At 42.4% G+C, this 26,261-nt stretch overlaps 1 protein-coding gene across 2 annotated transcripts; it reads left to right on the top strand.

Annotated features, from left to right (window-relative positions):
* The first annotated feature begins 902 nt into the window (after positions 1-902).
* On the top strand, positions 903-20,765 carry ccdc50a (coiled-coil domain containing 50a). 2 transcript variants are annotated; one of them, XM_069679614.1, is made up of 12 exons: positions 903-1,197; positions 5,357-5,419; positions 7,976-8,105; positions 9,785-9,875; positions 11,148-11,250; positions 14,175-15,032; positions 15,735-15,886; positions 16,965-17,009; positions 17,332-17,505; positions 17,644-17,726; positions 17,824-17,933; positions 18,551-20,765. In XM_069679614.1, exons 1-12 carry the CDS (start codon positions 1,143-1,145, stop codon positions 18,568-18,570), a joined length of 1,884 nt encoding a protein of 627 aa, XP_069535715.1. In that variant the 5' UTR covers positions 903-1,142; the 3' UTR covers positions 18,571-20,765. The 2 variants fall into 2 exon arrangements, with proteins under 2 accessions (XP_069535715.1, XP_069535716.1); XM_069679615.1 differs by lacking the exon at positions 14,175-15,032 and having other exon boundaries at positions 908-1,197.
* Positions 20,766-26,261: the final 5,496 nt, after the last annotated feature.

Raw genomic sequence — 26,261 nt, 5'->3', positions numbered from 1 at the left:
CATTTAAATAAACAAGTGTATAGTCAGTGTCTGTTTTGTATTTCTGGCCCGAATATTGTCCACACAGAGTACCTTGAAGGCAACATTAGTCAGTATCTCAGATGTGGCCCAGGGAGGTGTTTTCCCTTTCGCTTCGTGCTGAACACGTCTTGTATCTGCAGCTGCAGATGTCTTCAGTCACTGAACCTTGCGGAGAGAGCTTTGTCAAGTTAATCACATGCAGCTACATTTATACCGGAAATTGATCATTTGGTTTTCAAACTTAAACAGAAAGTCAGTTTATAGGCTTTTTAGATTATTGGCATTATTTTTTTCATCTTGAGAATCATTATTTAAAGGCCATTTCATATTTTTCAATATGGATTTAAAAATAATAATAATTTATACACTTATTATTTTAACAAACTGCTGCACTGTGCAAATTTGTATTTAACCATCACCAACAGTCAGTCAAAAAAACATGTTGAATGATGAGATCATGATGAATCTATTTTCTGCCAAAGTTATATCGGTTTGTTTTTGCACAAAACCAATTTCTGTTTGTCTATTTTTCTTTGAGAACTTCTCAATGGTTTGTAGTTGCAGGGCTGAGTTGGAAAATAAAATAAATGATTCCCTGATCTTCTTTGCACCAATACGGATAGCATCACCTTGAGTATCAAAATATAAAAAAATTATAACTATCTTCATGTTGTTGTTGTTGTTGTTGTTGTTATTATTATTATTATTATTATTATTATTATTATTATTATTATTATTATTATTATTTGGGTTTGTCTTTAGCCAGTTTGTTTTGGTTTTTACATGTTTCACGGTCCGTCATTCCAATGCTTTTACTCTGAAATTCTAAGCGGAAACTGTTCCTTAAGGCCGTTTGACTTGGCGGGCTGGTTGTAGGAAGGATCAGGGAGGGGAGGGACGCTCGTAGAAAATCTGACACGCTAGCTTCAGAAGGCAATTACAGCAGCAACGTATCGAGGGAGGGTGGCCACCGAAACTAATCAAAAGGGCCGTCCAGCACCTGAACCATCAATCGGGTTGCGGAGTGAAGGCGATCAATCAGCCTGCGGTTAACCTTCGGAGGAAACACGGAAGCGTAACTCAACGTCAACGGTGTTTTTTGACACATTATCGGTGACAACATGGCTGAGTGTAACGTTAGCATCGACAAGAATAAACTACCTGGAGTGAAAGAGGGTAACGTCCATAACATATTTACCGGCTGAATGAGAAACAAGCTAGGTGTTTAGCATCACACGTATCCAGCTAGGTGACACTAAGGTGGCTAATGTATACCCGAGTGAGCACAGGTGTTTCTGTTTTTGTTATCATACACCATGGATGTGACTGTTGTTAGCATAGCTTGTTAGTAGATGCTAGCACAGTTAAAGCTGGAGAGACAGGTAGCAAGCACTGATTATTGGACTTCTTAGACTGGGTGTCGTGCCAGGGGCTGTAACCCTGTAAAATATTGTTTTTATTCACTGTGTGAAAGCAAATATGTTGGCAAGAAGGAAAGAGGTTGGCACGTTGTGTACACCTTCATATTTCATATATTTTGTGGGTTTTAATGGTTTGGTTCGTGGGCAAAGAGATATAACGTAACGTAGCACTACACAATATGGCACGACACAAGTGTGAGTAAATGCAGTGTAGGAGTGAGAGGACTTGTAGTCTTAGCTCTGACACATGGAGGTGCTTTTTTTTAGGTGAGCATCAGCAAGAAAGCAGCATGGCTTATTTCTGTTGAATTTAACATCTCTCCTGTCTTGTCACACTTTGCTTTTGGCTGTAAATCTGTCACTACTTTAAGATAATATCCTAAAACACTTGAGACTTAAGAACTTAAAGCACCTGCGAGGTGTTTTTCAATGGCTATGAAACAGACTGAAATTAATTCTGATTATTCTATATGACCTACAAAAGCAAACCGGACCATCGGTGACAAGATTGATTTTTAATGCCTAAAACCACTTGCGGGGGGTAAGTGATAAACTGCACACTGCCTTTGTTTACATTTTCCAGGGCAGAAATTTAAAGTGAGTGATACATATGACTGTTAAAAAAAAGCAGGATAGCAGCACCACTTAAGCATGTAAAGGACTAAATCAGCAAAGAGATAAGAGGTCCGGCTTTGTCCACAGGGCTGGCCAAAAATCAACACAAACCAAAAGTTCCTCACAGGAGCTTTAAACATCCACCCCCTTCTCACATAACTTTAAAACGTACCCAAAACTGTGTCTACTATTGTCACTGATACGAAGGTGAAAAGCAGGTGAGAGAGGTGCTTTGACACTGAAGCACACAGTGGATGTGATGCTGTGCTGGTGGGAAGGAGCCGTCCTGTTAGTGTGAAGCAGCTGCTCAGCAGGATGCTTGTTATTCTGGTCAGAGAGAGAGAGGGATCGTGCGTTCCCACTGCCTGGCTGCTCTGCAGAGGGAAAGATTGAGAAAGCTGCTGGAAAAGTTTCAGTTCTAATCTCTCTTGTGTCAGGGAAAAAAGAAAATATTGTAGGCTGTCTTGTTGTGCTTTTCTGTAGCTAAGCCTCTGTTTTACCATTTCCCCCTACATGAGAGGCACAAAGACCTGACTCTTGTTGTCTTTGTGCGTTTCAGCCTAAAGTGATTAAATGGTGCGGCTGTAATCCTCCTGTCACTTGTTGCTTTGTGGTGCTGTAAAAACTAAACCCAGTTATTCTACTTAGCTTAACTTTTACAAGCTTTTAAAGGGACTGTCGCACAAACCCGTGTTGCTACACTTCTTAAAATGCCTCGTGTATCTCGCAGCCAAAATAAATCTCAGGTTTCCTGGCTAAGAAGATTAAGCATATGGTTGGAAGAAACGTCTGTGTTAATCAAATCCCATACCGCTTTGAGGATTTGTGGAGGTCTCGCCCTCCTCTTCATAGCATCTGTGTAAATCCAGCCATTCACACAGACACCTACATGCCTCTGATACAACCACACAATCTGGACCACTCTACAGGGTTTTGTTTGAGATGCAGGCATCAATAATGTAGGCAAATAATTTGTTTTCCCAGAGCTCTCTCTAATGTACGCTAACACTTAGTCACTGTTGCTGGTTATTAATTTTTTATGTGGATGAAGTAATGTTTGTGAGAGCTGGGGACGGGTGCTGAGCCTGGCAGTGTGAGGTTATTGAGTGTGGCCAGGGAGGAGGAGAGCTTTAAATACCAGATTAGTGTCAAAGGAAGGATTGATGCGGCTTAATGTAAATATATATAATGTGTGCTATCAACAACTGTCATCATAAAACAAGAGAAGGTAGATAGAAGTACTGTGATTGTCTATTTTGGTGTTCACTGAATAGAGCCTCTGTGCAGAGGGTGCACGGCTTCTTGCGAGATGAAATCATAGTTTTATTATTTATTTTTCGTCTTCTATATTTGCAATGATGTTCACATAACTTTTGCAGCTGAAGAAAACTTAACTAATTCAGTACTTCAAGATATATGCTAAACAGAATGCAGCTTAAACCATGCTAAACGGTAGCCTACATACTGTGCTTGAAGTTCCACCTCCACCAGTAGCTGAGGCTGTGAGAAAGGTCGTGTACGTCCTGAAGGTGCCGTTTCCTGACAGTACGGGGAAACTGGTGGATTCCAAATATTGAAAGGAAGAAGAAGCTTTCTGCCTCATTTCACAGCAGGTCTGATAGATTTGTTCTGATGGTTTTTACGAGGGAAACTCCCCTCCCACAGCAATCTGCACAGAATGATTGTTCACAGCATTTTGGCAGCGTCTTTGACATTAACACCTGAAATGGAAGATCTGCTGTCATTTAGATTTGTTTGTCAAGATGCTCTTACTGCTTATGAATTATGAACCACATTAAGATGATTGAGATAATTGTATTTTAGTCATACAGCTGCTGCTTTAGTCCTTTAGGTTAGAGCTGAGAAGAAAAGATTTAATAACCTTTTTGAGTTGCTTTCAAATATTCAGCAGTTTGACTCACTCACTGGTAAATATCACCTTTTACCTTTTTCTTTGTGGCCTATTAACCTGCTGTAACTACATCAGCATTGATGAAACATAACCTTGTTTAAAGTATGTGTAAAACTCTGCCTGTGCCTTGCTGATGGACACTTATAATTTTTCCTGGGTGGAGTACTCGTGTACCGTTCTTGTGTTCGCTCAGCGCAATTTTGCCACTTCAGAGACTTCAACCTGTAGTTTCTCAGTTCTAAACCTAGTTCCCGCTTTTCAGAATGCCCCTCCTTGCCTCTTAATAACAGCTGAAGAAAAAGTTCAAAATCTATTTGGGCATTTACATTTTGAGGCTGAATGGTTCCTCATTCACGGTTTCACTTCTTTTCCTTGAAGACAGAAAATAACCCGACCACAAACCATATGCAAGGTGGCCCAACTCTTTTTCACAGACAGAAGTTTGTGCCAGTTTGTAACCTGTTGCACGTAAAGACGTACAATTTTTAAATGTTTAATGTTGCAATTAACTCGTGAAAGTCTTTTATTAAAATCAAAACTTGTACAGGAAGTGACAAATCCTTTGATTTTGTCCTGTTTCACCGGCCACTTGAATGCAGCTCAATACAACAGCCCTGCCATGGATTCTGCTTTTATGCAGCTTAGTTTTTGTTGACTGTTGTTTTGTTGAGAGTCTGAAGTGTGTTAATTCAGTTATGTTTATTACTGAGGCCGTAGTAAAATATGCTAAATTATATTGAGCTGTGTCTCTATTTTTTTGTCCTCCCTACATACATACATGAGGAGGCCAGAGTATTAGAAACACCTCTGAATATAATAGAGCCCCACCACTGAAATATCATTGAGTTAACACGTCTATGACAGCTTAGACAATAATATAACAAATCTTCTGGCTGAGCTGGTGTATTGGATTACATTATATTTTTCAGGTGTACCTAATGAAGCGGCCGGTTCGTCAGGGAACTTTACAATTTGTACTGTGAACAACACACTCCGGAAACTACAAGTTTAAGTTCTTTAACATATCATCTGTTTGGGAAACTTCTGCTTCTCAAGGCAAGTCCATACATAACCATGAGGAATTAAGAAATGCAGTCATGTTAAGGATGATACATACAATAAGGTGAAGTAGTCACGAGAAGACATTAGAGTCTCTGCGTGTGTGTTTTAGTTTGAACTAATAAGCCTTCTATATTTAAGCGCGTGTAGGCGGCTGGGCCGGATGCTCAACATAAGAAACTGTAAATGTCGGGTTCAGATAACATCAGCACTGCCTCAAGGCTGACTTGTACCGGATACTAGAAAATAGTAAACACATTTTTGATCTGTGCTATTTCATTGAAGGATGTTTCAGTGTTAATTTCTGATTTGGTTTATTTTTCTTCAGTGTGCCGAGACTTTGCCGTGCTGGAGGACCACTGCCTGGCCTACAACCTCCAGGAACAAGAAAGTAAGGGATGGAAAGTTCCTTTGATGGCTTCTTTTATTGAGAGAGGTCCCATACCATTTCCTCCACGCTGTCTGTTTATACACTTGAGTCTTTTATTGTGGAAACGTTTTCTGCATCAGAGCCGTTTTCTCGCTGTGGACTGTTTTTGTCAAGCTGCCCTGCTGCATTCCTACAGTAGGTCACCTCCTGCTCACTTTGCAGAAGAACAAGCTGTGAAAGATGTTTTTAGAGCGCAGCAGAAGAAAAATGAATGCAGTGCGCCGAGCTCCCCTCTTTTCCCTTCTGTAAAATTTGTCAAGTCCAGCTGGGTAAACTGCACCGTCAGTTCCTGCAGCCTGTTTAAGCCTACATAAACCCTGCTTCAGTCACACTGTTATGCGTGAATAGTGCAGGATGCCACTACAATGCTGCATCAGGGCAGGGCTGTGAAAGGCTACAGTGGGTCGGTGTTTCCTATTAGATTGAATCACTTTCATGTGCACATGCTGCGGCTGTTGCACAAAGTAAGCCTGATTCTAGATGTGAGGTTAGACATGAGCAAGAGTTTATATATAGGACACAGTGTGAGATACTGTGTGTGCATGTTTGTCCCTGAAGGCCTCATTAGATTAGCTGGTGGTTCTTAGTGAGCTCAAATGTGTTAGCTGACTTTTTCTTCCCCTTTTTCTTCCCCTTTTTATCAGAAAATGCATTCAAAGGAATTGTTGAATTCTTATTATAACTATTGTAACTTTCCTACATGTTTTTTCTCACCAAAAGATCCTTTTGCTTTACTGTATCTATTAGAAATACTCAGGAACCGGCTCCCCTCGCTTAAAGCCGTCTCCTGCTGAGTTAGGTTGAAAGGACATCTTCTGCTAAGGCGCACTGACAAACGCAGACCCAGACATAACAAAGCCTTCCTTCTATGAGGCGTACATGAATATCTGCAGATGGATAATGGCCTCCTCCTAATGACATTATATGTTTCCCACGTGCTTTCTTTAATAAAGAATTGAGAAAAGGGGGAACACTTCTTTGAGATCAGGCAGGAAATGAGGTGATTAATATGCAGATTCTTATGACGAGCCTTTGTTTTGAAGGGATTCATACATTTAAAGTGTACAAAGTTGAAGCCTTCTTTTTTAAAAAAGATGATTTATATATGCTTCAACTTATATCACCATAAAAGGTGAATAATGCAGAAAGCTTTGTGAGAAGGAAGGCCAGATGTCAGCCACCCTAAGTGCAGCTCAGGCTCTGTTTTAGCTGTGATTAATTTGGTTTTGTCTGCCTGTCCTTTTGTTGTCATTAAACCTTTTAAAAGCCTGAGTGATCCACGGCGCTTCTCTCGTCGCTCCCTTTGTTGCTGCACAAACTGATCTGGTTTGAGCTGGAAAAATGTTTCCTTCACCTTTGACCCTGGAGGTCACTGAGGAGAAAGCTGGCTGTCGCAGCCTGACAGTCTTCTAGATACGCAGTGTGTCCGTTTGTTTCCACTCGGAGTCTGGATCACATCAACAGATGGCCGTCCCAGAAAGCGCTTTTCACCACATTCACTTTAAGTTAGTGTGGAATTACAGCTGGCTTTTATTTCCATTCAAAATGTTGAGCATGCGAAACACTGAAGCATCCAAATGTCACATGGAAAACATTTCTTTATGGCTGTTGCAGCACTTGGCGTCTTTGTCGCTGGAATCTGTCTCCTCATTTCAGATTTCAGCTCCAGACTGATGCGTCTGAGATCCAACTTTCTCACCTTATCTCCCCTTTCTCTGCATGACGTGTTCCTCTCAAGGTTGGGTTTTTTGAATGAACAAATGTCAAAGCGTCTGCTCAGGTTGTTGTGGTTTTTTTTGCTGCCTTGAAAGATGAATCAATGAAAAATACGCTGGTGGATAAATTATCTTGTCTTGGGTTGTGACATCAGTTTTGGCCTCCGATTATTTTCTTTTTACAAGGTGTCTCAACCTTAAACAATTGATCAGCGCCATCCAAAAACAATCAATCTCAACCTTTATGACTTTTTTTATCAAGTCGCCACAGCTGTGACTCACAGTTTCCTCTTTCAATCCCACCAGTCACAGAGCAGAAACTTTATGGAGCCTCGCACGGGTAAATTGCCAAACGTAATTTGGTCCTTTTCACATGAAAGCTGGGAATGAATCGATAGCCAGGTGAAAGAGAGCTGAACAGTGAGTGATGCTCCCCATGCTTAACAAGTACCCGGAGTGCGTCAGCAAGCAGGATTTATCATCTGTTATGGCCCACAACGGGCCATCACACAACCTTGGAGCGGCACTTCTGCTGCAAAACAGTCATTTCTCAGTGACTAAGAGCGCTCTCTGTTTATTACCAGAGACTGAAGCGTCTGTGTCCTCAGCGGTAATGTTTGTCTCCGCAGACCATCGAAACAATACTACAGCTCCTCAGAGAGGAAACATCAAGAAAAGTGTCTATCAGTAATTAAACTCTCCAGAGCTCTGCCGTTTATTTAATTCCTCATCATCACCGGTGTACTGTGGTTTTTGTGTGTACACAGTTTTAAGAGCAGTGCTCGTGTGTTTGTGTCTACAGTTGAGAGCCACTTGGCGTCCAACGTCAACAAGAGCCGTCTGGTGCAGAATGACCTGCAGGTCGCCAAGAAGCTGCAGCAGGAGGAGGACCAGAGGGCCAAAGTGCAGAACAAGAAACAGCATGTTGACATGTGGGTGTCCTTCCTGCGCACACACACACACACACACACACAGAGCATGCATATCTTTGTTACAGCAAAATTCGACTTTGATAAATAGACAGTGAAAACATAGATGCAAATTATTTTAGACCTAGAGAAGAGGAGAACTACTTTAGACATGGACAGAATGTTATACATGTATTCAATCTTAATTATACGAACCTAATGACACTAAAAGTCATCCAAATGTTTTGTAATAATAGTTTTGTACAGTATTTATTGCTTTGTTGAGAGCATCTGTTTCAGATTAGTCTAATCAAATGTAATTACCCAATACCTAATACAGATTTATGCTGCTATAGTGAGGTGATCAGCACTGCAGACACAGATGACTGAAGTGATTAATCGTTCGCTGAAGGTTTAATACGTTGCTGACCTAAGTTAATGGCACAAATAAGCTTTTTTCATGCTCTTTAATTTATACTGAGATAGAGAGCAGTGGGAAGTCTTTGTTAGCTCGGTCAGTTTACAGTTTAATAAGAACAGCTACAGCTGTGTGGAGAACATCTGCGCTGGTCGAGTCCCTGCTAGATTTCGAAATATAAACTCGACCACCTTTCCTAAAAATGAGAACATTTTCACGCCTGTCTCGAGTTTGATATATTTCGTTCGCACTTTCAGTAACTGCTCCCGGCATTTTAAACATGTAGGAGAAAACACAAGCAGCCCAGTCGCAGCGCTTGTGGTCTCAGTGTGGTATCTCCAAAGCCCTGGTATATAATTATGATTTTTAAGGGTTTGGGCGCGCTCCAGCTGCACGTCCGAAGCTATGCAGCCTCACCACAGAGCGGACGGAGGCAGCTCCTAAACATAGCTGAGGGCTCTGATGCTTCAGCTGCAACACAATCCTGCAAACAGTAAAAGTCCCCCTTTTTTGCTCTACAGTTTTATTTTATCAAAATAAAATTGCTGGCTCATAGCTCAGTTAGATCACTGTTAAAAAACACACAAGCACACACACACACACACACACACGGAACCTCCAGCAGTGGGACGGCACCCCCAGGGAGAGACCAGATGCTCCACCATCGATTGAGGCAGGCCTATGCTGCTTGTCATGCTGGGAGCTCACACTGCCATCCACCCTGCTGCTTCATATACACCCACTCTCAGACATATGACTAAACACAAATGCAGCATCACTTGTTTTATAGTATGCACTGACGAAGGGAAGGTAATACGCTGCGTTCTGTTTACCTTGCCGGCTTAAGTCGTCCTGAGCTGTCGGCTGCTCGGGTCAAAAACAGGAGCAGCACAAAGTAGTTCTTACTTTACCTTATATAAGTAAAGCATTTCACTCGTGTTTCTCTACACACACACTCAGATAGATGATCGTCGCATTCCAGCCTTCAAGGCAGAAATTGTTGTCAAAATCACATCGCTCGAAGACGTGCCCGAGCTAACACGTGCTGTTGAGCTCAGCATCCCAGCAGGCGAATATTTCCCTGCTCCTGCCTGAAGTACACACTTTACCTCTCACAGCGTGTGGGAGACTTGACTGCTGATTGGTTTTCTCTGCTGTAAAATGGTTATTCTAACTTGTATGCAGCAGTTAAGGTGTTCTTGAATGGTAATAATGACACAATGTGTTATTCTTCTTTAAACCCCTCCCATATATACGCATGAACCTCAACCTATGGAAACTGCAGTGAGCGGCAAGATATTGAGATCGCCCAGGAGATTCAGGATCAACTGGTCCGACAGGCAGAACAACAGCGACAGCAGGAAGAGAAGGATGCGGTAAGACACACACACACACACACACACACACACACAAACAAACAGAGACCTGTGCCAATTCAAGTACAATGTAGGTTACATCCACCTGTCAATAATTTGACTTCAATCAGTATCGATGGACTGTAACGGGCGGGTCATGCAACCTGATTAATCACCTTGTTAGTTCATCCCTGTTTTTATATGGAGTGACAGCAATGGTGACCTGACCTGCAAGTATAATCTCACAATGGTAATGCCCTAAATAAAGAGCAGAGATTTACCGTAAAGTCTGGAATATACGTTACACTGCAATATAAGTCACAGTGTGTTTTTTGAGGGTAGCCCAGAGGGAAAAAAGTTTTCTACAGCTATTTATAAATAAAAATGTGTGTAAGTTATTTCAACACTATTTAACTTTCTTTTCATTTAAAACACATTCAAACAAAACACACAAATTACAGCCTACCGTCTGTTTTCGCCACGTCAAGTTTGCAATCCTGCGAGCTGCAGTAGCTCGCAGTCTGCAGTAACGTTGATTGTTGTGAGGGTGGCGGCTGCACTGGCGATGATGACGCTGCATGTCCGTGATGAAACGCTACCAATCGCAAGTTAGTTTTCCTCGCTGTTTTAAGCAGCACTCTGGCATATTGTAAATCGGAGACGTTGTAGCGGCTTGGACCCGGAAGCAAGTTTAATGCGGAGATGTGACGTATACACTTATTACCTGGATAGTGCCATCATCTGGGTCAAATACCGTAACACAATAGCATACCTATCTGTGCATTTTATACTGGTATATTGTCACACCGGTACATAGGACGCAGCCCACTTTTTAGATGCAAAAAATGTATTAAAAGTGCGCTTCTACACTGAATTTTACGGTAAATATGAGGCTGCAGTATCGGGATGTTTTCCAATTTTATTCCTGATAAATGGGACTGGTGCAGAGATGATTGTCTCTAAAAAAGGCCCCGTTTCTGTTTCAGTCTTTTAAATATGGGCCCCCATTGTTATAATTTGACCTTCCTGTAGTGACACATAACTTGAGGAAGAGATGAGACCGACTGCTTTTACAGATCTATGAAAGAATGCAGTAATTGTTTTGAGAAAGGCAACTCAGTACTTGCTTTCCTGTTTGATCCATCCCACCACTGTAATCTGATTCGTTTGGATCAGCACTGAAAAAAATGGATCTCAAAACAAAGTTACACATTTGTTATGGCTCGGCCCAAACAGGGAATTCTTCATATTAATGTGGAACAACGTGTTTACTCTGGCCTTGTTTGTTTGCAGGCTATCGCCCGTAAGCTGCAAGAGAAGGAGATGAAAGAGGAGAGGAGGAGACAGAAGCAGCTGGAAGCAAACTTTGAGGAGGAGTACTTTGAGGATCACGGAGGTGGGGAGAAGCACGACGTGTGGCTGTTCCTGTGTGTGTTTATCTATGTCTTCATACGTGTTGGTTGCTCGCGTGTGTAAGGGCATGAGAGAGGATATGCCTCCTCTCTCGGAGGATTTTTATCTGCTCTAGATGTGTGAGGGTGTGCTTTTGATGCTGCACAGCGCTGGAGACTGTGTCTGACAAAGATTTTGGAATGCATTCCTAAGCTCATAATTAACCTTGAAGGGAGGCTTACATGTTCCTACAAAGAGATGATTTGTCATCTCGCTCCCATTCAAGAGCAAACAGCAAAGTTAAAGGGTTTAACAGTGCTCCAGTTTTCAGATTCAGTTTAATAGCTTTGCATGATCTGGAGGTCTGTTTGACTTCCTTCTGAAAGAGAAACAGTGGCTCATTTGAATCTTCCTTCTTTGCAAATTGTTTACTGCGCCAAGTAAAACCTGTGTATGCCGTTCACCTTAAGATCGGGGTTGAAGCTGCGACATCTCCCATGTTGAGAAAAGTTCAACGCAGATCTTTTATAGTGACCAGAATGAGAAAATGTTGCTCCTGCTGAAATAGATCAGCTATCTGACAGCTGAATGCACTTACAGCCATAGGTGTGACTTTCACTATGGAGGGGAAATATATTTCACACGCTTCTTTTTTATACGTTCCCTCCTGGCTCATAAACACTTTCCTCCACAGCCTGTACAGCCTGCTGCAGCTGATCTGACGGATCGATTCCCGGTTTTCGTGCCTTAGCCATTTTTTATATGGATGTGGTCTTCTACACTGAAACACACTGAAAAAATTGCTAGATCAGGAATATTTATTTTTAAACACAATTAATCTCCACTTTCTTTGCTTTGTTTTTTTCATTTGCCATCACCTTTCTGTTCACTGCGATGAACATGTATATCAGAAACACTATAGCATTTACTTTTACTGCTAAGGTAACTGATCCTCAGTGTTATTATTGTCTGCTTATGAGAGCAGTTTTATTTATTTCTATTCATTTATTTACTAGTTAACTTGTGCTAATTATTTATTTATTTATATTCAGCGCTCAACTAGTTAACTTGTGCTAATTATTTACTTACTTTAGGGATGCACGATATTATCGGCACGTTATCGGTATCGGCCGATATTGGCTTAAAAATGAACAACATGCCGATATCCGCCGATATAATTAACCGATAAAATAATGGGCTGCAATAATAATTGGTTAAATGCCCGACCTCAGTCGCAATTTCCCCAGCGCGAAGAAGACCTGCGCGGCGCAGCGTGACGACGTCACGTGTGTCTACCTGCGGCATGAGAGAGTTAGAAGCCAAAATGTCCGTTGTGTGGAAGTTTTTCAAAGTGTCCGAAATAGAGAGCAAAACTGCTATTTGCAATGACTGCTCAGCTTCGGTGATGCGAGGAGGAGCCAAGGCAAAGTCTTTCAACACTACAAACTTGATTAACCATCTCAAGACCCGTCACCCCGACCGTTGTAACAAATGTGATAAGAGTATCACCATTATACTGTACGCTAATTCCAATACAGAAGAGAGTTGATGATCTCTGCAATTAGGTTTGCGGGGAAAAATATCGGTATCGGTAATCGGCTAAATGAGTTGTAAAATATCGGCATATTGGATATCGGCAAAAAATCCAATATCGTGCATCCCTAATTTATTTATATTCGGTGTTCAACTAGTTAACTAGTGCTGCTTCACCGGGATGAAGCTGCAGTACCTGCTTGCTGACGTTGCCACTCCAGCTCTGTGTATGCCAGAATATATGTGCTCAATCCAGGCTCATTAGGTTTGCACTATTGCCTTGCATGTTGCATAACCCCTCGACTTTAATGTCCTGAAGAGCGTGTGAATGTTCACACAGTAACAGAAAGCTCCTCTGTTTACCCTGCATCTAATACTGTACGAGGCTGACACCACGGTGAGTAATCAGATAGGTGTTTCACTTTCAGACGTTCTGTGCTTCAATGTGCATATTTCTTTTGCGTTTTCAATCCCCATCCCACTACTTTTTTATCCTTGTGTGTATGTACACACACACTCACACGTTTAATAAAGCCATGTAATTGGCTGCTCCTCACAGTAAATGAGGGGCTGCTGGCCTGGTTATTTTCATAATCCAGTGGATTACAGTTACACAAGAACAAACAGCGTGGGGGCAGAAGCTGTCTCTGCTTGACAGATGCATGACGGGGGGGGAAATATTGGGAGAAATGGAGAAAGATTTGCACTTGCCCCGTCACTCTGAGCAGGGTGTCTTCGTACCTACCTGCCTGCTTTTTCAAAAGTTTGAACGTCAACAGTTCTGTCAAGTAGACGTTAAGCAGCCAGTTAGATAAGTGGAATTCCATTGAGCTGAGAGAACGTGCACAGAGTGCTGGCCTCCGCTGTGCGCTTCCTCAACAAGCTTTTCCACTCATGTGTCAGGAGCAGGCCGACTCAAAGCACAACTATTTTCTTGCAGATTAACATGTTTTTCTCAATTTCAGGTTTGGTGTTTTCACTGTGAGTCGATGGCCCTGGTTATATTATAGGAATTCTTTGTTGACTAGATGTGTGTCTATCAAGCAAAGACGGCATTTAAGGGTTAACTGCACATTGTGTTAGTTTACAGTGCACAGCTGTTCTGCATCATTAGTATGAAGGCTCTGACTCATCGCCACTGTCCTACCCTTGTTTTAAGTTTCCCCCTGTAAAAACCACACCTTGGACATTTTGGGTGCAGCATACATCTACAGTCTTAACCATCACTATCCTCACAGGTGCCATCTAACCCCGTGCTCACTAACCATCTAAGCTTATGTAACTCCTGTCTGTTATTTTTCACACTTCCATGTCCTCATCAACCATCATCATCATCGTCCTTTTCTCAACGCCGTCCTCAAACACTCCTCGCTTCTTCCTTCCCGCCCTGCTCAGCCGCAAGAAAGCCCCTCGACTTGGACAAACACAACCGTCACAAATCCCCTGGCCGATCCGATGCATACGCTCCGGTGAGCCCGCACCGGGATTTCTCCCCAGATTATAGCTCCACAGAGCCCAAAAGAAGCAGGTACCCGAGACAGGACCCAGCAGCACCCCACAGCCGCTCCAGATACCCTGAGCACTACCTTGGGGCTGAGGGAGGGCGTAGCAGGCATGCAGATCCGTACCCAGAGCATCTGCTCCCCTCCAGGGGAAAGCATGGGGACAGGTACCCAGAATACGAGCCCACAGAGACCGGCAGAGAGAGAGTGGTGAGAAGGAAGGAGAGACCAGCCAGACCTCCTCCACCACACAATCTCATAGAGAGAGACAAGACCTCGGACAGAGAGAGGGACAGGCACCGGGACAGAGACAGAGACAGGGGCAGAGACATGGAGTGGGACAGACACGTGGGGAAAGATCAAAGGAGAGACAGGGAGCAGGACTTCAGGTCAGAGAGAAGAGACCGAGAAAGATCCAGAGATAGAGGACAGAGTGGGGACCGGCAGAGAGAGAGAGACAGGCAGAGACAGAAGGACAAAGACAGGCGAGCGAGGACCAGGAGCATGGAGAGAGGACTTGAAGAGGAGCCGGGGAGCAGCAGGGACCGGCAAAGAGTGGGCAGGGCTTCCTGGGAGGAGGAGGGGGGCGATGGTGAGAGGGAGAGGAGGGACAGGGGCCGACAGCGCGTCTACTCCGGCCCCGAAGAGGTCTTCGATGAGCCCAGGGGCGACCCGAGGGAGTTGTGGGACCCCCAGCTGGGGGAGGGTCCTGGCAGGGAACGCAGTCATTCTCACCCCAGCGGAGACACAGGTACCACCCTGAGCCCCCCTCTGGGCTCTGCAGGGGTGTGGTGTGCTGGAGTGGCTTTTATTGCTGTGGTAATCTGAGGTGGTGGGTTGATCTAACATTGCAATCACTAATGAAGACACTAATGACTCTGTTCTCATGAGGATGACTTCAATTTCACCGTGATTTCTGTTGTGATTCAGGTTAGGGTGGTTTCAAGTGATTGGCTTTGTTGCTGTGCTGTTGGGTTTGCTTATTCTTGCAGTATCTGCTGGGTTGTTGCACTGAGTACAGAAATAATGGCTGTGCTGAGAGTGAAATGTGTGATTTTGTAGTAGAATAGCTTCATTTATTTTGATGAGCATTCACAAAGGGCTTCAGGTGCTGCTGAGCTGGTTGAATTATCTCGTCCCAGAGCAGTTTAGTGTAAAGCCTTTAAACACTGGTGGCGACGCCCTGCAGCCCTTTTTAAGGTGGCTTTAATCCAGCTATGATTGTATAAATTGTAGTGCCTAAACAACAACATGTATCGGTCAGAAAATTATCTTGATATTTTTAATCATTAATTTGGAAATTTATGAAGAAAATCCCCCCAAGAAAATCACCAAACTAGCCCTGTAAACAAAGTCTTTTAGACATCAAAGAATCGAGTTGAAAAAAAATCTTCTGGCTGTTAGATAAAGTAAATTATTGTTCTATTGTTAAATAATGTGTCAACATCCGCAGGTCGTATTGTGCACAAAGGGAGTGGAGCAGTCGTAGCAGAAACCGAGTACGGCCTGAGTGAGGCCACTAAGGGGTTGACGAAGCTCGACATCCGTGAGCAGGAGCTGAAAGACATGGAGGTGGCCAGGAAACTGCAGGAGGAGGAAATCAAGGTGGGGAAAGAGACCAGAGAAGTGTTTTTTTTATGAGCACTACTAAATATCAAATATAGATATAATATAGATATATTTAAAGGAGAAGTTCAGTATTTTTAAACCTGGGCTCAATTTTTACAAATGTGGGTGTTGAAATGATTCATAGGAACAACGATAAGATCATTTTTGTGTAACCAGAAACAAGTCTCGCTCAAGGAGAAGTCTCGCTCTGAAATCCCGCGGGTGATGACGTGTAACCTGAACAGGACAGTGGAAACGTGAGTTAGAGTTGAAGAGAGTATTTGTTTACGTAGAGGACTGCCAGCAAGAATATATTTCAAAAGCCATGGCTGAATATTTACCTGATTTCGACGATGAAGATGAGGCATTTGAATTTGATGGCCGTCCATATTTACTTGAGCCAGAGTATACGCACGAAGAAAGTGAAGAGAGAATGAGGAGAGAGAGAGAGGGCAACAGGCAGAGGAGGATAAAACACATACACAAACCTACGCTTTCTGTACACCAACACAACAATCTCTGCCAAATCCTCTCTCCAACTTTAACTCACTCCACCGTCCTGTTCCGGTAACATCTCACTGACTTCTCCTTGAGCGAGACTTCGGTTTCCGGTTACACAAAAAGGATGTGACTCTTCGAAGAAAGGGATCATTTCCGTAATGTTGTGGGAAACCTGAGGAAACAATCTGAGCCTGTCAGTGGCAGAAACAAGCATTTTTGTGGACGTACTTTGATCGGGCGCAAATTCCCTAGAGACTTATGTTGCAGCCATTGCGGCCGTATCACGGCTACGGCAGGGGCCATCCAGCAAAAACAACATGTCTGTTCTTGTTTAAGAAGACAATGTGTGAAGTCTGACTTCTTGTCAGCTTCATATCTGAACTGATTGCTGTGTGAAAGAAGCACTGCAGAACACAATGTGATTAAGAGATAAAGTCTAACGTCTGTGCTGTACATGACCTGAAGCCTGGGTGTCAGGAAGTGACATGAGGTATGTTTTCTATGTTATATAATGTTGGAACAATGTGTTCCTCTCTGGGCAAAATGTGACTCTTTGATGGTCTTCTGGTTTCAGGCGAGCAAGATGCATGTGCGTGCAGCCCAAGTGGCGCAGGACGAGGTGAGTGGGCATGACGTCTGGAAACTTTTCTCATGCTGTCTGTCCTCTTTATGTGTTTCATTTCCTGAGATCAGCCAGTTACATCAGCTTTATTGTTAATTAACTCTGAGTTTATAAAGACTTAACTTAGTAGGAAGAAATAATCAAAGGTACAAGTGAAATATACATTTACATTTATATAGTTTAAGCAGATAGATCTCATATGAAAGCTAAAATGCTGTGAATATATTATACAAACATGTATGCCCACACATCAGATCACATGGGGAAAATGGGTCATTTTTCATTCACTGTGGATGTGCCTGATGTCTCGCTCCGGCAGGAAATTGCCCGCCTGCTGATGGAACAAGAGAAGAAGGAGTACAAGAAGAATCGAGAGCGGGACACTGACAGAGAGCGAGAGAAAGACAGAGAGCGGGAGAAAGGGGAGAAAGAGAAGGAACGAGAGAGGGAGAGGATGGCGATGGAAAAGAGGCGCCCAGAGGGAGACTCTAGGGTAATTTTCCAAAACATGCTCAAACTGTGCTTTAAGATATTTTTGCAGTCAGTGGCTTTATGTTGTATACTGTGAGTGTATGTCCACTGCGGTACTAGCACCATCATTTTAGGAACCATAATTTTTGTTGGTTTCCAGCCAACATCGGAGGAAGTCGTCCGACCCAGAACACGAGAGGAGTACGATTACCAGAGGCAGAGGAACCACAACAAGCCTGCCAGGTACAACACTCAGAACTTCTCAGGACCAAACATTCCCAGTCTGTTTAAAAGTAAAAACTACTTTAAAATTTTATTAAAATACTTCTTTGTGTCTCAGGCCTCCGCAGCCTCGTGCACACGACTACGAGAATGTGAACCCTGGCTACGGCTACTCAGACCACCCCGTTCCCCCCCGAGCTCCCACCAGACCTGAGGCTGCTTACAAAGGTGTGCTATCTCATGCTGCACGGCGTAGACTCATTTTGTGCCCAATGCAAAACGTTCTTTTTCATGTCCCTCCCCCAGAACACAAGGTAGCTATCAGCAACTGTTTTTGACCTGTTGGCTACTTTAAACCCCGATCAATACCTGCAACAAGTCCCCCCCTTGCTTCTTGCTTTTAAAGCACATTTACTGTATATGCAGCATCAATTAGCACTCTGCTCACTGATTCATTGTAACTTTAATCAGGATGTATCCTGTGTACAAAGACCATTTAGTTTAATTTATATTGACTACTAATTAGGTATAGATATTAAAGTCCTCTGCTCTTTAGTGCCTTATGAAGTGAGATGAAGGGAAGACGGGGGGATTAACCTTTAGATTTTGTGCACATTAACTGGGACTGGGACTTTCTATATTTTATTGAACCATGAACGGAGCTTTCATCACCAAACATCTGCTCTCAAAAGAGCATTTTGCATAATCAGCAGAACTGCATTCCTGATTGTTGACGGATGAAAAACTGATCTCTGAAGGAGCAGTGCAAAGAAACACCACAACACAAATCGCAGTGTGATGTATCAAGCTGCTGATGGATCATCTGTCTCTTCTGTCTTTTCCAGGTGCCTATTACAAGCGGTGACTCAGGCTCTCTGCCATGTCCAGACATGCTGTCAGTCCTCCTTCGACCTCCTTTTTTAATTTATCTTTTTCTTTCCAACCATTCACACTCTGTTGACCAAAAGCCTTGGGACAATCTAACGAGTTAGCAATGGGAGTTTTTTTTGTTTTTTTATTCCCTCCAAAGTTGGCCCGGAGTTCAGCGAGTGGGTCTGCGTGCTGGAACCACACTCATCTTTTTCTTTTTATATATAGTTGTAAATTGTGATTTAATTTTATTATTTCTTTTAACTGACTCGAGCCAAAATATCAGCCTTGTGACATAAACTCCCATGATTCTTAGCTGTTGAAATGGAGGAACCGGCTCCTCTCCTGCTGTGGTCGTGTGCTGATGTGGACCGTGCCATCACAAGGGCTCAAGGCCTCTGCTGGATACAACCGTGCAATCTTAAATATCCTCATAACTCATTATGGGACGTGCCTGCCTGCTCCAACATGGCTGCTTCAGTGTCTTAGATTCCAACATGGCAGCTGCTTCTTTACACCCGTGCTGCGGTTCTGTTCTCGCTCTTCATGGAGGCTGCAGCGGAGGGATCTGCTTCTGTTGCTTTATTAACGTGAAAATAAGCCTTTATCTACATGCTGGTAGTTTTTGCCGCCTTGTTCCAGCGCAGAGGAGGCGGAGCTCTGTGATGATCCATGGACTTTTAATTGGCTGTGTCTTTTTCTGCTTGTGAGGGGCTTTTTTTTTTTTTTTACCCCCATGACCCTTAAACTGAAAGTGGATGGATGCTACTCTGTAAGACTCACTGTGTTTATATGTGCATGCTTACTGAAAGTGTACAACTGTGTACATGCATTTCAGCTCTATATATCAAATTATCCGGCTCCCTTTTTTTAGTGTCAGAAAGGGCTAAAGCCACAGAAAGCAAATCCTCTACGCTATGTGAATACAGATAATATGTTAGCGCTTATCCTGCTGTACAATATATCATGTTTCTGCCGCTGTTTCATATCATTTACAAACCAAATACGGCCCACAAAAGAAGCAGTACCAAAATGAAATGCATGTACATTGCTTGTCTGTTGTCGAATCTGAATTCATGCAGACGTCGTGCGATTGAATATTTGTTCTTGTTTTATTTAAATGTAAATATCCATTATTTTATTTTAGTTTTTTTTTTTTACTTGTGCAACCAAATCCAGTTCCCCTTAATGGAAAACACACCCTCCCTTTTGTCCCGTTATCTTGTCCTAGCTGGTTATCTCTGTTCAGAACAAAAGGGAGCCTCATATCTTATTTTTATACAATATTTTGTTGGTCTTTCCTCAGATTGTTGATTTAATTCCCATTTACCCCGAGCTTTCCTGCTGTCACTTCCAGTCCTCTTCTTCTCTCGTCTCTAAGGCAGACATCACTTCCTGCCTGCAGAAAAAGCAAACATCTCACAATAGTCTCAGATCTAGATGGAGGGAAATCATTCGCAGGGTCGGCTGGAAAACTTTACACAAAAGGGACCTATTTAAGTGTTTTTACTGCTCCGGTGTCCATTATTTTTTGTTCATATTGAATAAGGATGAAAAGGAAAATGAAGAAGCACATTCCTGTTTGTAGCAGCGACAATTGTTGTAATAAATGTTGAAATTATAAATCAGCTTATGAAAATGAGTCCCTCCCTGTTCAGAGTCTTAGCAATGAGCAGTTTCTTTACCCAGATGTGAGATGTTTGGGTCACTGAGGACGGGCGGGCAGGTGTAATTCTATAATGTGGTTATTGCTGTTGACAGGATGAGATTTGTGCCATATGTTTTTAATGTTTTCAGGGACCTAAAAATGGGGAAAGCTTAAAGTAGTTGTGGTTGTAGCAGAGTTACCACACCCCAGAAGTGAGATAGCTAATTTATTCTTTGGTGGGAGCACCACCTTGTGGACATGCTGACAATTGAAAAAAAAAAAAGTGTACAAAATTGATCTGATCAGGACGACTGTGTATTTGTGGATGTTGTGCATCGGACGTTCCTTTGGAGTGGAGTGCTGTCCTCATCAACCATCGAGTGTTGCGTTTTAAATTTCCTTTAATCCAGGGCTTGTATGCAATCTACCAATCATGAATCAACACATGCTGTGTGTGTTGGCACTTGCTGTAACAGAACTTTTTTTAAGTCAAATGAATTAACAAGTTGCTTTTATTGCATCTCAAAATGTAATAAACTGTATCAGCATTTCCCGGAGTGTGTATGAATACATTCACTGAGTCACAGTAAGACCACAGAGGCACATGATGCTACTCGACGCAACCAGAGTTTAAGTTCTCAAATAACCTTTTAAAAGATCAATTTAAGGTTCCTTTAAGTAGTCTTTTACTTTTTATTGTCAAACTGCCACCACAAAGATGACGCATACCTGTAGTGCAGGTTTTAGGTTTCCCTGCACAGACAGAAGCTGCCCACCTGCAGCCAGGAATAGGTTCAAGCTTCTGTATTGTCACATGTAGTTATAGCAGGTACAAGCATGGTGACATTAATTTGCCTTCATCCACCAGCTGTGCTCATACGAGAATAAATAACACTAAAAGACAATATCATATAAAGGAGGACACAGCAACCTACACTAAAATATATAACTAAACGTGGAAAATAACTCAAAAGAAATTCATAAGGTGCATCTGTGATGTCAAAAGGCTATGTTAAAGAGTGCAAAGGCTAATGTGCATTTGGATGTTTAAGACAGGAAGAAATACTGATTTTAAGTTCTTTATCTTTACCTCCTTCCTCTCCCTGCAGACTCTGACCTGCTGAAAGTTATGGCCCCAGAAAATCTGCATAGCAACAGTAACATGAGACATTTACATTTTGAACTGTGGCAGCGCTAACACCCAGACTCATGTCACATTTGTTTTGAATGTTACGTAACACGGTGCTCAGTTAACGCTGCACTGCAGCAACACTAAATAAGAGAGAACAGAGTCTAAAGAAACTGTTTGAACAATGTGTAGACCTCCAGCTGTGTGCACATACAAATACTAACAACACTTATTGGTGCTTAAAGACTTTAAAAGACAAGAAAACTAACAAGTAGCAAGTAAAATCGTTTTTTATTCATGTTTATTTTGTAGAAAAAGATACACAAATATATTCATGGCTTGGCAACATTTGTCCCTTAATTTGATTTCACGCATTAGCTAAAGTATTTCCCCTCCTTGCCTTGGCCTCATATCTCAGCCATGTCTCAATGTGTTATTTATGAACTCGTTTCCTCGTATGAGTGGCAGGTACTTTTTTTATTGTCGGCATTTTTAATAAATCAAGCCACTAAGTACAGAGTTACACCCATCATCTGACAACGGCTGAGCTGAGCTGGTTCACCAACATACCTGACATAGTGATGCTTCGCCTGCATGTGGTAACACCGCTGCCATGCCCTCGGTGGGATATGTCACAACCAAACTACTGCAAGATACACCTACATTATAACCAGAAACATGGCGGCTGCTGCTGCTCCTGCTGGGAGATTAAAGGTTTCGAAATCAGTCTCAATCCCTGTGGTTTTGATTAGGTGAATCATCTGGTTTTCAGATGAGATTCTGCATTGGATATCTGATGCAATCGTAATTTTAATTGCTATTTTAAAGATTTTTTTTAGGGTTAAATCAGTCTTAAAACTAGTCAATTTCTCAAGAGTCTCCTTAAGAATAGCAACCCAAAGTCCAGCGTGACACCTCTGTTTGTTTGGCCATGCACATTACACACACGACCAGAAACAATGACTGAAATTTTCGAGCAAACAAATTCCCAGGCAAAGTTTCCAGCTGAGCGTGTAACACCAACAATAAGTGATCCTGTGAAGAAAAAAGACAGTTATTGTTTTATATATATATATCACAGAGTTATAAGCTGGTGGAAGTGTGTGTCATTCATTAGGACGTGCTCTAATAATACTTTGATCTTAATCTCCCTGTACTGGCTGTATCACAAAATACACACTTATGCAGCAGCTCAACACTGAGGGCAAATATTGATTCATGTTCAGGCTCAAACTCGTTTGATAAAGTCAGCTACACTTCCATTCACAGGCCAGCCGGAACAGGTGTTCGCACTAAACGCTGAAAAAGAACATGAAGGCACGCATCTCCACGAGAGAGGCTTCTTGTTAACAGTGTTACATAACAGCACACACCAAACAGGACAATATGTGTTTACAGGTAAGTGCACTCACCTGTCCGCGCCGGTGCTGGTGGCATCCAATCATTCCAGCGGCCTGGGAGTGATGAACCAACTGCTGCGTTCAATGACTGAGTGAAATTAATTCTCAAGGACTGAATGTTTTTCCGTGTCTCACCTGGCAGGTAAAAAAGGTGAGTGCAGCTGTCTATCAACTGGAGCACGCCGTGTTGGGACACGAAGACACACCCACTTATTAAGACACACACACAACGAGAGAGAGAAAAAGAGAGAGAGAGAGAGACTACCAATTACCTTCTGCATGCTGCTTTGTATTTCCAGGTATTTATCAAACTGTAACTCCGTCTGAGAGATAAAATAAACACTCTTTGATGATTCTGTAAAGAAAAAAGGCAGACAACTTTAATCTGATGCTTTGCATGCTTTTCTCTGTCTCTGTCTCTCTGTCTCTCTCTCTCTCGGCCTGATGGAGCCTGAGGCACATCTTCAGGAAAAACCGGTAAAGGTGGTCAGAGAACTATTCAGTCTTTAAGCTTTAAACTGATCCAACCCTCAACGGAGAAACGCCAAGCTCTGTCTTTTATATGTGAGGGAATCATTTCATCAACTTTCAGATTCAAACGTGAAATTGAAACATAATCAATAAGAGAATAAACTCATGCCAGAATTAGGCCTATTTAAACACCACATTTCATAGTGCGTTCTTTAATCTGAGCACTATTACTCTCAAGTTTTAATCCTACTCTGACATGCCCGTTTCAGGCCTCTGCTGTCACACCTTCAGCCTTTCCCAAAATCAGTTAAAACACATATTAGTGAGGATTTATGTGCAACTGTGATCTATGCACCTTGCATTTGCAGATCAGGGTTTATACTCTGCACAGGATGCGTTTAGTGACCTCACTTCACCCTGTAGTTTCAAACTAATGTCAGAGATGTGACACTCATATTGTGTTTAATGTGTGGTCATCTACGAAACGGCCTTCTTACCTATTCACCTTTTTGTTCACCCCTCTATTAAACATTTCAAAAGAACTTATTAATGATTGACACTCTCAGCCCCTGAGGAGTGTCTGTCACATTCAAAGGTTGAAATGCTGGCATGTGGACAAAAGCAAACATTCTCATCGTGAGGTGTAAAAAAAATTAGGCAGGCCGTTTGTCCCTGGGCGCTCTGAGCTGTGCCTGATGCAGGAATGACATCGGACTGGTTTGCAGCACCACCTAGGCCCATCAGAGCAGGGAGTCACCCTTGTACACATGCCAAGGCAATCCTCGGGTGCTTTGTTTTAGCTTGCACAAAGGGACCCGAGTTTCACTGCGCGTATTTCAGGATATTGATCTGCTGATACTGTTGCATGTACAGTAGCAAGTGGACTTAGAAAGACGTATAGAGACACAATAGTTAGGCCTCAAATACTGTATGACTTGGTGATACTGTGACTTTCAATTGGAGCTTAATTTAATTACATTCAGGGTGCAGGCTCTTAGTTTGCTGGGCTTTCAGTTAACTACGGTTGGCAGAGGTTTACTTTGTAGACCTCTTTTATTGATATCTAGCGGGGTCCTCGTGTTGTACTGGATCACTTTCATAAATTACTAGGGAATTAAAATATAACCATGTTTTTGTTAATGTTATTGGTATATGAACCTTTCTAACTATGAGAGGTCAAAATGTCTGCTGTGAATGAGGCCTGCTGGGATCTGTAACCTCCTCAGTGACCTTACAGTAAGCTGCTCCTTCAAAGTCCTTGGAGAGGCGCTTTTATTCACTGAACATATTTTGGATGCTCCTGCCAGTGCTGGTCAGCATTTCTGAGCAGGTCTACAAATGCTCTGTTGGGTTTAAACCCACTGTTTTTCCCTCACTTTGGAGCACCATAAGGATTCCAGCTCTGCTGCAGAAATACAAAGGATTCAAACAGCCGTTTCTTTCGTACGTCTCCCATCCTCGGAGGACACCACTGGACACTCTCCAAGGGGGAGAAGAAAACCTGCGCCATCTTTCATTTAATATGTTGCACTGATATTAATAAAAAAAAACCTCCCCTCTCTGTCATAATAAGCACTTCACATACGTTTATTCTGCCTGAAAAGTTGGTAAGATACAGAGGCAGAGAGCAGCAGTTGTTTTTGTGTCTCCATAGTTACTGAGGTAATTATACCATTGTTTATCAGAGATCAGGAGCACCCTCATGCCAGCACAGAAGGCATGTTGACTGTATTAACTGAATAAGGCTGAACATGTCTGATGAAGAAGCACTCATCTTAATTCATAAGTCTATTATTATTTTAAGGCTGTGCACAGCGCCCCTTACTGGACATTTTTAGCAAGGCATACTTTACAGGCACCCCTAATTAGGACCCCCCCTATTTTAGTGATGCCATGTGCAGCTTTCTACCTGCATGTTGCTGCTTTTACTCCTGCTTTGCCAACCCTCCTTTACAGAGTGTAGCCTGTGAAGGACATCGTCTCATTATGAAGTAACGTATCATGTAATCTCTTGCCTTGTTTTACTTGTAGCGAGCAGACACACTCAGCAGCATTTGACTCTGCAGTAAAAGCACTGGAGGACGATATGTACAGACCAGCTTCAGCAGTGAAAACACCAGGTGGATTGAAGCCATCGTTAGTGGTGTGATTAGTTACACCTGTGTTTGACAAGTGAGCACTTCCTTATGTGAGAAAGGCTTAGTGGCTGTCACTCCCCAGACCTCAGAATCCAACCTGAAATTATGTCATAAAGATAATTAAATAATTTGTATAAAATAATAATATTTATTAATATTAACTGAATTAAATAAAAAATACAGACATTTCAGTTGTGTATTTCTGACTACACATTAGCTGTCTTTATGTCTGTATGCAAAGTCTTCTGATACTCTGTATTATTCAGTATTGATCTGTACATTATAAACCATATAAAATGGCCTGTGATCACTGCAGGATCATTTCCACCTGATTTCAGGCTATTCGAGATTTAAGTGGAATTAGTGCATCTAAATTAAACTCATGGATCACGTCTCGTCTACTAACTACTACTGAGCCAGCACTAGGTACCGTAACAGGTGTCTCCTCAGGGACACCTGCTCTTGGAGCCACTAGATGGCATCTTCCTCACATATTCTCAAGTGTAGGATGAATCTTTAACAGCACTTGGCTAATTGTGAAACTGTCTGCGGGCTTTGCTTATGTAGGTCAGTATTTGATAAGTTTGTTGACTTGTGTTTATATTTCTCACTGTAAAAAAAAAACCTTGTGGCGCAATCTCTGGAAATTAAGACAAAAAAAAATTATTCCTAATTACAGGACTTTAACCTACTTTCACATCCGTCCTCTTTACTCAGCAACTCCACAAGATAAATATTTGGGTGTAATTAACTCCAATGGCTCATTGCTATTCCCAGAAGTCCGATTAGGGTGTAGCTCCTCCCTGATGCCTGCTTCCTCCTCTTATGTGATGATGGAGAGGGCTAAACAGCCCTTGCAGCAAGCCATGCAGCTGCCTACAGAGATCTCTTGAGGTCAAA

This window comes from Semicossyphus pulcher, unplaced genomic scaffold (genome assembly GCF_022749685.1).
Source record: "Semicossyphus pulcher isolate SPU_LCO1_2020_fin unplaced genomic scaffold, fSemPul1.0.p SCAF_4, whole genome shotgun sequence".
NCBI classification, from domain to species: Eukaryota; Metazoa; Chordata; class Actinopteri; order Labriformes; family Labridae; genus Semicossyphus; species Semicossyphus pulcher.
This window is presented reverse-complemented; position numbering and strand designations above follow the sequence as displayed.

Excerpts from the sequence above, each read along its gene's own strand:
- ccdc50a (XM_069679614.1), top strand. The coding sequence starts at position 1,143 with ATGGCTGAGTGTAACGTTAGCATCGACAAGAATAAACTACCTGGAGTG. Across the intron at positions 1,198-5,356 it reads ACTACCTGGAGTGAAAGAGG|TGTGCCGAGACTTTGCCGTG; the intron begins GTAACGTCCATA and ends ATTTTTCTTCAG. Across the intron at positions 17,727-17,823 it reads AACCACAACAAGCCTGCCAG|GCCTCCGCAGCCTCGTGCAC; the intron begins GTACAACACTCA and ends TTTGTGTCTCAG.